The 13,742-nt window shown below is 30.8% G+C and overlaps 1 protein-coding gene across 1 annotated transcript in view; it reads left to right on the forward strand.

Annotated features, from left to right (window-relative positions):
• LOC142333255 (uncharacterized) overlaps nt 1-13,742 on the forward strand; it is a 496,762-nt gene that overhangs the window by 35,745 nt on the left and 447,275 nt on the right. Inside the window, exon 7 of the mRNA XM_075380258.1 lies at nt 6,173-6,275. Within this exon, the coding sequence (XP_075236373.1) occupies nt 6,173-6,275 (103 nt within the window). The remainder of the gene's footprint in view (nt 1-6,172; nt 6,276-13,742) is intronic.

Raw genomic sequence — 13,742 nt, forward strand, 5'->3', positions numbered from 1 at the left:
TGATATAGTGTTACCTAGTAAATGACATTTTTACTAATTGTTTACGGATTCATTCGTTCTTGGAAAAATAAATTTGTCACGGCAATGTAATCTAATTTATAACCTTTATTAATGAGATCATAATTTATACAGCCATTTCGATCATTATTTTTACTGTGAAATAACCCAGACAAGAGAATAAATCTCATTCTGGCTTTCATGTGAATATGAATATCATTGTGAGTTTGGTCTTTTGTTTTATTCCTATATTTCCTTATAAAGATGTGTATTGTTTTTGTTATGTTTCATACTTATTGCATTTTGTGTTTCATTAGTAATTTATTTCTTTAGTTAGAAAATCAAATATGAAATCTATCTCTAGTGTAAAACAGCAGATTATGTCTTAAGGCTTTTATCTACTGTAATTCTTGTGTAACTTTACTAAGCAGTTGGCTAAATGGGAAGCCTCTACATTTACCTTTTGTAATTGTCTATGGTGTGGAGAGAGCCTAACAATTACAAAAATCAAAGGGATCACAAGTTAATTCAAGAAATCTGTTGCAAATTGTAGTCTTCCTTCAGCCATAAGACCTATTCCAACCAATAAAGAGTTACTTGTTTCAATTCTGCCAAAAACATGAAGTTTAGAAGAAAATGATATTGAAAAAGCCTGTGGTTATTTAGAAATTAATGAAAAAGAAGAGGATCTAAATTTTCAAGTAGGGCACTGAACCTCAAAAAATTACTGAAGTGTAACTTATTGATCTTAATTTGAACTCAGAGTTGCTGGATTCACGTTTGAAATGCTGGAAGGCATGTGAAGTGTTAAGACAGCAGAAATTTCATCATCTGCTCTCCTTCCCAAGAACAATAGTGTGTGTACTGCATTGATGTTCATTTTTAACTGGATTTACTAGGGTAGCATCCCAACGTTACAGAATGGAGGTTGTTTATAGAGTCGTCTAAAACAATTGTGAAAGCTCTCCTCCTTCATGATGGAAATGAGAAATTATCAGTTCCTTTTCCTTATGCAGACAAATGAAGGAGACATATGACAGTATGAAATTTTTTTTGACGATACAGTAAGTAAAGTATTCTTGGCGTATATGAAGATGATAGCGATTTAATTAGGACTGCAGTTTGGTTATACCAAGTGTAGTGATTTTTCCCGAGACAGGAAGAATCACTACATTAAAAAAGACTGGCCAAAAAGAGAAGCAATGGTAGCTTACCAGAAAAATGTTATTTGTCAAATTGTAAATTCAAATAAATTGTGTCTTTAGTCACTACATGTAAAACTTGATTTGATGAAACATTTTTTCAAATTAATGGATCATAATGGTTAAGGTTTCTTATACCTTAAGAGAGGCTTCACAGGATCAGTGAAGCAAAAATGAAAGAAGGAATATTTATTTGACCACAGACATGTAAGCTAATGAAGTATTTGAATTTTTAGAGGAGTTTGAATGAATCTGAGAAAGCAGTACAAATTTAAATTCAAATTATTGTTTAATCATTCCTTGGTAAAAAGACACCTGAGAACAATATAGAATTTGTGAGTTGTCTTTTTGAAAACTGCAAAAAAAACCGGGATTCATTGTGTTGATAAATACTGCATTCACCTTTGGACTTTTTTTCACCTAACCTTGACAATTTAAATGATGAACTCAGTGATGGAAATACATTATCAGGGAAGATAGGCCCCGAATATTCTGGTCGATTACTACTGGAAACTGAAAAGAGATTTTCCAGAGGCTGAACAAAAGAGATAACTAAAGAAAGCAAATATTAAGCAAGATAATATCATATGATTCCTTAAAATGGCAGCTTTTTTAAATCCAATTACTAAAAAACTCTTCCCTCTATTCAGTTTTGGTTTTCAGATTTGGAATCTGTAAAAAAAATATTATGACATCTTATCAAATGCATGTAACAGAAAAAAATCAGGCATGGCATTACACTACAAAATTCCATTTCCATATTCTCATGTACAAGCTTCTCTGTAATCTTCTGTGGTGAATTTATTCATCAAACAAAAAAAAACCATTGAAATTTATATTTTTTTCAGTCAAAAAAAAAATTGGTTAAAACTCAAAATAATAAGTGTGAGCTACAATAAATAGTTTTATTTATCGTCTAAGCTTAATTAAATAACTGGTATGTTAAAGAATTATTTTTCTTAATTTTTAAGGTTAATTAAGATATGGTATTAAAGTTAATTATTCATTTTAAATGATTACTCTTTTTTTCAACTGAGTTTTCCAATTTCAGATTCTTCATATTGTGTGTTGTAGGTGCAAGGGTATTGAGAGATAATATACATAAAAATTCTCTTGAATATAATTGTACAAAATTATATTATGCGTAAACTGTACAAAATAGATCAGTTATAAATAGCAAAATACAATTCTGGTTTAATTACAAATTTATTAATAGAATCTAATTCGGAATTAACAAGAGATTATAAAATAACTACCACAAAATCAAAACGCTACTTTATACAAGAATTATTCTCTTTTAATGTTTACAAAAAGAAACTAGTTCATACTTTATTAATGAATAATGTTACTTTGATCGCTGTTGTAATGAAATTACCAAACAGCTGCTTGTAACCACTGTTTGAAAATGGAATACTCTTGATACGCTCTTCGCTTGTTCACAAGTTAGTTTTTTTACATAGAGTTTAATTAGTCATTATTTAGTATTGAAAGTAATGAAAAAAGAAACTGTGTTAATAGGACACCACTCGATTTTGATTTGTACTATTTTCTGTTTAAAAATACATTACTTACAAAGTAAATAACTTGGTTTGAGTGATATCTAGTTGAGTTAAGTAGACTAACTAACAATTCTGTGAACTGAACTTTGTACGATATCAACATAACCTTTTGTTTCTTTTTCTGTTTAGCCTCCAGAACCAACGTACGATATTTCTTCAAAGGATGAATGAGGATGATATGTGTGAATGTAAATGAACTGTAGTCTTGTAAAGACTCAGGTCAACCAGTCCTGAGGTGTGTGGTTAATTGAAACCCAACCACCAAAGAACACTGGTATCCTCAATCTAGTATTAAAATTTGTATAAAAGTAACTGTCTTTATTAGGATTTGAACCTTAGAACTGTCGACTTTGAAATCAGCTGATTTGTGATGACAAGTTCACCACTAGACCAACCCAGTGGATGATATCAACATAACTTATTTTCCTGTCTCCGGTAATCACTGTCAGGTATTATTTCAGAGGATTATAATATATATGAGTGTAAGTGAAGTGTAGTCTTGTACAGTCTCAGTTCGATCATTTCTGAGATGTGTGATTATTTGAAACCCAACCACTAAAGAACACTGGTATCTACGATCTAGTAATCAAATCCATATAAAAATAACTGCCTTTACTAGGACTTGAATGCTGGAACTCTCGACTTCCAAATCAGTTGATTTGCAAAGACGCGTTCACCACTAGACCAACCCCATGGTTATATTAACATAACCTTTTTTTTTTGTTAAACACCCCCAACATCCCCGGCCTCCACCATTAGGCTATGCACAGGAATGTCAGAGTGTCGACTGCCCCCCTGTCTTGCCTTTTCTGTGGCGTCCAATCGGGGTCCTCACAGTTTCATCGAGATGCAGTAGCCCTCCCTTCTGGACGACCACTACATCCCTCAATTAAAACTTATTACGCCTTGCGCGCAGCCGGCAAACCGCCGCGTCCCTCCCTCTCATACCTGAGGGTCCCAAATGCCATCATCGGAAGTACCCCGGTCTGTCCACTCTTGCGTGTGCACGGACCAAAGCATCCTAGGCATCCAGGCTGCCTCCCTGGCCCTGCATGGCGACCACGATTTGCCCCCCTTTTTTTTTTTCTCCGTTGAACCCCAATGTCGGCGTGGGTAGAGTACCCCGCTGCTGTCTTCACACACACAGTCTGCTGTAGGGTCTCAGAAAAAAAGAACAAGTATCACACAGCAACACAGTAAATAGTAAAGCAAACAACACGATACACAACGAGAATTAACAAGTACATTAGATACATTCCTTACTCCTAATATTAACATAACCTTTCTTTTTCCCGTTTAGCCTCCGGTAACTACCGTTTAGATAATTCTTCAGAGGATGAAAGAGGATGATATGTATGAGTGTAAATGAAGTGTAGTCTTGTACATTCTCAGTTCGACCATTCCTGAGATGTGTGGTTAATTGAAACCCAACCACCAAAGAACACCACTATCCACTATCTAGTATTCAAATCCGTATAAAAATAACTGGCTTTACTAGTACTTGAACGCTGGAACTCTCGACTTCCAAATCAGCTGATTTGGGAAGACGTGTTCACCACTAGACTAGGTGGTCCAATATTAACATAACCTAACCAAACATAATCTAACGCTTGCTTTGCCCAGTAACCATGTCTAATTAGCATTAAATATACAAGTTATATACAACTTATTAATAACAAAAGTGATATTTAAATACAATAATTAATATAGAAAATACCAACAGAAAATAGAGTGGCCCCCTGTTAACACAGAAATAACAAAAAAAATTTAAGCGTATTGAAATTAATTAATGTGATAGTGGTGAAGAAATATGGCTGAAAAATCTGTCACCAATTTTCTGCAATAAATAGTGGTTTATCGTCTGTTTTCAAAAATAAGTTGTTATTTTGTTTACAATGTTTATCATTTAGCCAATAAAATGTATTTCGATAAAACTAACAAATCACAGAGACATAAAATATTTAAAATTGTTTTGGCAGAATTTTAAAATTAGTGATCGTGTATGTGAACATGTTTATTTATTAGAGAAAATTGGTACAAATATTTGTACCATATTTTTCTTGAGATATAAATTTTCTTAAATAATTACAAAACGGCAAACAGAAGAGAAAGCAGGAGGAAATCACCATTTTTTTCATGAACATTTTTTATTCATTTTTAAACATAAATCTGAAAATGAACAGCCTGGTACACAGTTTTACATCCTCTATGTAGATTTTTTGATTCTAAATAAATAAAAGAACATTAACATTTTTATATAAAGTTATTGTATTTTAATGATATCAAACCAAATTTATTTTAATATGTTTATGTTTTAATATTTTGAATTTATGTTTTTATGATACTTGTCACTCTGGTATTGTTCACTCTGGTATTGTTTCTGGCCAGTTTCTCCCATTTGGGACAAGTCTTTTTTAGGCTTGGAATTTTTCATTTTTTACAATTATTTCATGTTTTCATGCATTAGGTGTTGAGCTTATGTGGTGACTTTTTCATTTAATGAAAATAATAATGAATAAGTAAAGCGTTTCTCTTTATTTAGTTTGCCATTATGTGATTTTATATATATATATATATATATATTTTGCCATTTGATTGATTGAATTGAAAATTGAAAGATTGATTGCCAGGTGGTGTTGGTAGTCCTGGATCAGTCCACGGTGGCATCTCCTTCAATACCACCCCTACACTTAGTAGCAAGATTTTTTTTTGCATCTCGTCATGACTGTTCGTAAATGATTTAGTGCTTGTTAGGTGACCACTAGTTCTGAGAGTGGTCTGAAATTTTCTTGTAATGTTATGAAGGGTTGTAGGCTAGATTTTACCATATCTCTAGTCTTGCCTCAGGAGAGATGAGAACTTGTTCTGATGAACAAATTAAGCTCTTTTTCAATAGTAAATATATTGACAATATAGTTCTCACATTGATGTAAATAATTCTTAAAATATATACGCTAAATGAATTCAGGTATGAAGTTGTTAGTAGCATTTTAAAATTCATGGAATTTAGAAGAACTTGTATGTTTTTGAAAGTTATGGAGAACTCGCTGGTCAAATGTCCCCAGTCAGAAGGTTCTCATTAATTCCTTGACTGCAATATCATAGCATTATCTTTCTTAAACCATATAGTGTTAAAATCATCTGTAAGATTGAATTGGCAGCCTTACTTTTCATTCATTGTAAATTGATTTTGTCAAGAGGAGAAGGAGGCGGCCACCTCATGATTGTGTGGTTTCCTGTGGAATTAACAGCCTTTTAGTTGTTGAAATATATTTTCTTTATTGGGTGTGTGTACAAGTGTAAGGCTTGTAATTTAATTATTTTAAGATAGGGCGCTAAGATATTTATCTCCTTTTGTATACTGTTTAAACCATAATTAATATTTATTATTCTCCTTAATGTATAAATCATTAGATATTGCACTAATAAAAAACAATGCATTAATTGGAAGTCAAGTTGCTGTAAAATTCAATAATATGATTTTTAGTAATAATGACGACAACAAAAATACTTCATGGTAAGTGAAATATTTTTTTCATGCTGGTGCATGCTTTTATTTATCGATGAAATAAAAGTTTCAATGTGTACAGTAATCTCATCTTACAGTAATTCTCAACAGTGGATAGTTTATAAAATATCTTTAAAAAATTGTTGTGTTAAAGAATATTGCATTAATACGTAGTAGTATTAGACAAGCAATATTGGATGGTCAATAACAATCTTTTTTTAATATTATTTTTTTAAAACAAAATGGAAAAAGCCAATAATTATGTAATTATAGTAATTGTAGAATTAAAAATCAACTGAAGATGTGGATCTCGTGAAAATTGATTCTTTTTATTAATATGGTAAGTTTAACTTATCTGTTTACTGTGTTTTGGTGGTTTAAGTTCCACTTTATATCAGCGTTGTTCTGATTTTAAACCCTATTGGAGAAAGGGACATCATGGTATCTTTATTTTTTTAGTTTAGTAAACTAACTTTTTGAGCCTTGTTGAATAACATTGCACCAAATTGGGTTATCTTATTGAAGGAAATAATTTCTATGATAGCAAGTAGACTTATAAGCCCAACAAAAAACAAGGGGCTGAATAGTACCCTGTAATTAAAATAGCAGTTATTTTTAATTTTAATTTTCAAGATTGAAAATCCAGATGTATCAAGTATTAGTGTAGATAACATGGGTACTTTTTAGAAAAATAAGTCCCATTGGATCCAATTTCAGAATTAAAATTTTTTTGAATTTTCATGTAATTTTTGATTTGTTCTTAAAATGTTATGTAAGGTGTATAACCTTAGACAATTGTGCAGGGCAGGGGATCATCATCATTTTTTGATTTGAACTTTTGATTTTTTTTCTCAATTATACTTTTATACTGTGTAAATTTTAAAGTTAAAAATATAATTTGATCAAGAGTAAAATCAAAACATTTTATCCTTTTTTCAATTAATTATGGGTTAGATCTGCAGTTTGGTTGACCTGTACCTGGTCAACCAAACCAGTTAAAACAATTTTTTCAACATTATTATTAATAATAATAATAATAATGATGTTGACAACAGCGGCGGTGACGATGATGACAATAATTATAATGATTAAAATCATTATTCACAATTTCTATTTTCATTTTTATTTAATAAAATTATTAACTTCATGCCACTAAATATTGTGTGATTTGTATGATCTTTACATTTGTAAAAAGCAATTAATATTTACAATTTTAAAAAAGTTAAATAAATTTACTTAATGTTATTATATATATTATTTCCATTTTAAAATGTTTCTGAACATAAAGGACAGCCCCAGGAAAGTTTTTTAATCCTTTACCAGCTTTTTTTTTTAATACAAGTGCTTTCCAGGTAATAAAGAACATGTCTTGTAGAACTCTCATAGGCAGTATCTCACCAAAGATGTAAAGTGAGATAATTTACTGCTGCAATATCTCAGTTTAAATTTTGTTTTTCTATTATTGTTATTTTCTTGAGTGTTTTTTTAATATGTGAAAAACTAGAAAGTGCTGATAAAAAGAAATTTAGTGTTGTGATCTGGTTTTTAAATGAAAGAAAATTTAGTTCTATTTATAGGCAAATAAGTAGTATAATGCTTTTAAATGAGGTAATAAATGAATCAGTTGTGAGAAGTTAGTGCGTTGTGTTCAACGAAAGAAGATCAAATAATAATTGATGAAGCAAAAGTTCTATAATGAAATTCATAAGGATTGATGGCTCTCTTCGTGTATTACCATGAACATCTTGGTACGAAAAAATGTATGCCAGACATACAGATGGTCTCTTGACTACTCTCTAATGAAGATGAGAAAAAGCAAGATGTTGATGAATTTTGTAATCTTATTGTAATTGTTGATGAAAAATGAGGATGAATTACAAAAGTAGTGGTGATTAAACTCCATAGTTATTATGTGATAAAAAATTTAATTAATTTTAAATTGAGAAATGGTTTAAGTTTACTTGTTGATTCACTGATTTAGAAAATATACAATTAATTATTCTACGAAATAGTAATAAACTGAATCTTTGATCTTTGTTATTTGTACTTTTTATATTGTATTTTTTTTTTTTTTGGTGGTTAATAAATAATTATTATTTTACTCTAATTTTGATTTCTTTTACCCTTTTAAAATAAAATTAAGTAACAATAACCTGTTATATTTCCACTTTACTTGGAAAGGTGCTCTGAGTTGTTATTATAACATTGAGGTAGTGGAAACTTATTTAAGTTCAAGTGTCTTTCTCCTGGGTCTGATTATTATCATAGGAAATTGTGAGGAATGGAGAATAGATAGTTGGATTCTATTTTATAAGTTTTACAATCACTAAATGCTCCATATCTTTGATTTTTTTTATTGTATTCAAGTTTTTATGCAGATGAGCCACTGGAACCTGACAATTTTTAAAATGAAAACAAATATATAAAATTACTTGTAAAATTATTTTTCATTACATAATTACAGAAAATATGATGATGCCAATTGAAGGCTAACTTCCATTTTTTAAATGACACATATCAAATGTTCTCCATTATGTGTTATATGGATGCCTGCATATATATATATATATATATATATATATATATATATATATTATATTATATGTCTATAGTCTGTACTACAGATTGCACATCATTGCTTGTACTATGTCTGTGTGGCTGTGATTTTTTAATCTATGATTGCAAAAATTTCCACAGCATACAAGATAATTACATGTGAGTAATGAAGAGGATGAAATATCATTTATCACGAAGTGTCATTTAAGATGTGTGGTAGGAAATTTAGCTTTAACCTTTGAGGAGCTCATTATTCTATTGACCCAAATAGAAGCTTGTCTTAATTCTCGCCCCTTTGTACATTATCTTCAAATTCCTCTGATCCTCAACCTCAACTCCAGGACACTTCTTAATTGGTAGTCCTCTTACTTCTCTACCTGTCTGGCACCATGTGATGTTAAATATTAGTTTTTCTTTTTTTTTCAACATGATTTGTTTGTATTTTATTAATAATTTGTTTTTATTCATTTGGTAGTCTATAACACGCAACCTTACGATATGGCCTATTCACCAAGATTGATGGATTTGATCTTACATTATCATAAGATGTGTTAAATTATGGCCGGCAATATGCTAAGACTCCCTGATGATTCACTTGGCTCTGTATGATTCACACAACTCTTGGCGGTTCACTTAGCTCTGTACCGCACACAGCTCCTGGTGATTCACTCGGCTCCATCTACACTAACTATATAAGCCGGCTCATCAGCACTAGAATCTATCAGTCTCGCTTCGGCTGTTCTAGTCTTGATCTATCATTTGAAGACTCGTATTTTACACATCATACAGTAGACACGGACATATATTAAATTATATATAATTTTCAATGGTGTAATACAAATTAAGTTAAATCATGAACATGTTAATATACAGTTGTTAATTTGAATCAGTATTTGTTTTATTTACAGTCCACTTAACATAAACGAAACACTTGTTGAAACGTTTTGGGCAACAGGCTCTGTTGAAGATGCTGATCGAAATGAAAGACCATCCAAAGTAAACAAACAGAAGCTGCTTGATATATCCGGTGCTATGGCCGAAGTTTCATTAAAAGACATTGCCTAAGTTAGCACAGCAGCAAGATATCGAACTTGCTACCACAAAAAAATTTGTAGGAAAAGAACTGAAACTTTTCCACTACAAAGTAATGTGTGTTCAAGAACTCAAACCCCTACAGATCATGCCAAAAGACTAAATTATTGTCAATGATTTAAACGTTTTATTGACTAAAATTCCGAAGGTATCCTCAACATTACATTTTTTACAGATGAAGTATGGTTTAATCTGGAGGGTGTATGTTAATTCATAAAATACATGACTGGTCGACAACTAACTCCCATAAATTACACAAGCAATCTTTACACAAAGCGAGAATTGGAGTCTGGGTCAGTGTGAGTTGAATGCACATTGTGGTTCCAATCTTTTTTGAAAGTACAAGTAATATTGATCGTTGTTACGCTGGTTTAACAAACTTCATTAACAGAAGTGGAAATCAATCACGGTTGGTTCCAAGAAGATGGTGCCAGAGTACACACTGCTAACAGGTCAATGACTTTTTTACGAAATGTGTTTGGTGAGTGAATCATTTCTAGGGGTTTGTGGCCTGGCCGATTTAACTCCCCCAGATTACTTTCTGTGGGTGGCAGTAAAACAAGCAGTGTATCGCAACAGACCAAGCACGATTTACAAATTAAAAACTGCAGTAACACCATATGTATGAGACATTCTAGTACATTAGGAACTGGTTGAAGTGTTTGAAAACAAATTGAAACTGTGCAGTGTTGTATTGATGTTGGAGGAGGTTATTTTCAACACCTTTTATAAACTATTCCAGTTATTATAATAGCTGTTTCTATGAAATAATGAAATAAAAGTATAAAATAATAAGAAATTCTTGTCATTACACTTTCTTAATTGCAGTGCACAGCAACTTTCCAAATGTCTCTCTGTTTATATGAAAGTTCGTTACAGAATCACGCAAGAACCAACTGACCAATTGCTTTCAAATTTTCAGGGTACATTTGTGTTATCTCAGGGAAAGTTTTAAACCATAGATTGAAGCCCTAGCCTCCGTGGGGGTTGAAATATTAAACATACTCATTAAAGAAAAAAAAAATTCTTCATTATATTTCTGTCAGCATGGCAACAGAAATACAATGAAGTAAAATGACTAATTCTTTTTTCCTTAATGAATATCTGTAAATATTTCATATTCTCACGACCATGAGGATACCAAATGCATTGGAGGTCCAAAAGGCAGAGTCCCCTAGCTAGTAGTTGGTAGGGTGAGCAGTTGTGACTGGCAAGTACATATATATTTTAAGTCTTATTTTCAAACATTGATCTTAACGGATTCTCATATATTCATACTTTTTTTGAAACTGTTTTTCATTTAATACAGTTTTTACCACACATTCTAGTTGTTTATAAACTCACCTAGTAAATATTTTTAAACATAAAACAAGAATGACTAAAAATAGAATTAATATTTGTAAAAATATATACATTTAATGTATATATTTAATTAGTTTTTTTTTGTAAATTTTAAATAAATAATACCATATTGCACTTAAGTACTATAATTTAAAATTGTACTTTTAATTTATCTACTTGAAGGATTTTATTTTTAGGAATATATACCACTTTTATGAGATAATACTGGTAATGTGGTAATACCTAAGTGAAGCTGAGTAATTCCTGATTTAACAGGATCGTTCAAATTTAAATTATTATAATTTAGTATTTATTCAAAAAGTTATATAAAACAAATAAATTATACACATATTTATCAACATAATCTCCCTCCTTTTCATTAAGCAGGCCCCATCTTTCAGATAGGTTCTATATTCCTTCTGAAAGAATTCCTGTGGCTATTGACAGACCCATTCTCAAAAAGCTTCACTGGAACAATTATCTTCTTCATTGGAACCATTATCTTCTTCATTGGAACAAAATATTTTACCCTTTAGAGCTTCTTTTAAGTGTCCAGACAGATGGAAGTCAGAGGGTGTGAAATATAGTCTATAGGGTGGTTTTTACAGAATAGTACACTTTAATTCATGGACTGTAGCCATTCTATGAGGCCATTCCATTCGTTTATCATGTAAAAAATATTGACTTTTTCTCTTGTTTCTGATGGCCGTTTTTACTGGACTCTTCTATAAATTTGAGTAATACTTGGCTTTATAGTCTGCTGCTCTTTTAGGAAAATCAGTTTGTTTCACAATTTGTTTATCCTAAAAGAATGAAGCTGTAATTTTTCCTGTAAAAGTGGGTTTTGCTTTTTCGGTTTTGGTGGTGAAGGATGTTGCCATTTTATCGAAGCTCTTTTGCTTTCTGGAATAAAATAGTGTTAACCAAGTTTAATCATTAGTAACAATAAACTGTAAAAATTTATTGTTCTTTCTTCATATTATGTTAAAATATGTGAACCACTTGTAGATATGTCTGCTTGTGTTCGTCCATTAGAATTTGTGGAATTCAACATGAACATACTTTTCGATAATTAATTTGATTTCTAATACAGCTATTCACACTGCCAATGCTGATATTGAATGTAGAAGCAATATTTTGCACTGCAGTTCAACGATCATTTTGAATAAATGTGTTAATCCTGTCGGGTATTTCTTTTGTTAATCAGTGTTTTTGGACAGTAAGAGTATGGTTCATTCTTCACACTTTTCAATCATCTTTATAAACTTTTCTCCATGTATTGAAGATTGTGTTTGGCAATGTTATCACCAAATTGTTTTTTAAGCCTTTCTCAAAATTATGAAGGTTCACGTTTTTTTTTCTTTTGTAAGAAGTTTTACAATCCACTGTTCCACACATGGATACACTTTTTTGAATCATACGTTTAAATAAGTTACATATAATGGATCAATGCTCAATGAATGGAATAGATTAGTACTTGTTTCCATCCATCAAAGAATCTTACCAACTTTGATTTATAAACGAGGGAAAAAGTGAAAGAGAGAGAGAGAGATAGAGCATGAAGGAAAAGAATGGGGTTAATATTAAAGCATAATACAAAAAAATCATGGTTTAAATTTGAAATAAACTTTTTAATTTGATTATTAGTGGGATCATAACCAATACAGTTTGTGGAAACTCCAGTGAATGTGTTTAACAATTCTTGCGGTATAATGATTGTGATACAGTTGTAGGAAGTTACATGTTTGTTTTATATAAGATACATGGTACCATATAATATGTTAGCATTTGTTACGGCTTGGAAACATGTGATTGTGGTTTGATTCACAAACTAAATTGAATCAAAAAATTGAAATTTATTTACATAAATGTAAATTTAAATGATTTTTCATTTTAACAACAATTTTGCATTCATGTTTTATTATTGCATAGGATAATTGAAAAAAACATTTAGTTATTGATTGTGCAGGCAACACTTTTGGGTGCAATTTTCATGTAAATAAGATCAATCATTGTTTTTTTTCCATAGTAGTGTAGTATGTTAAAAATTTAACATTACGTGTAATTACTCTTGCAGCATGGAAGTTTGTTTTTAATTTCTGTACAGAAGTGTTTTATCAAATAAGAATTACAAAACATCCCAGTTCAATACAATTTTTAATTTTGAATTGATATTTCATACCAATTATGTAAACGTTCAGAATACGACGTGTTCTGTGAAAAATCGTATTGAATGTCTAGAGAATGTTTTACAGCCCAAAAATGAATATTTTGACCTTAAAAAAAAAGTAAATTTTGTGACCTGTATTTTTTTAATTGAGAAGATCATCAAGTGTATTTCAGTTTGATTGAAAATTTTCTCATATTGCAGTTACAATCAGGAATTGTTTTTTCTCTCACATTGAAGACTTTGAACCAATGAAATGCTATATTAAAATTTGAAATTTCCTTCCTGGTTGGTGGATTGATCAAGTTGGCCTAATCTAT

Source organism: Lycorma delicatula, chromosome 12 (genome assembly GCF_047948215.1).
Source record: "Lycorma delicatula isolate Av1 chromosome 12, ASM4794821v1, whole genome shotgun sequence".
Classification (NCBI taxonomy): domain Eukaryota; kingdom Metazoa; phylum Arthropoda; class Insecta; order Hemiptera; family Fulgoridae; genus Lycorma; species Lycorma delicatula.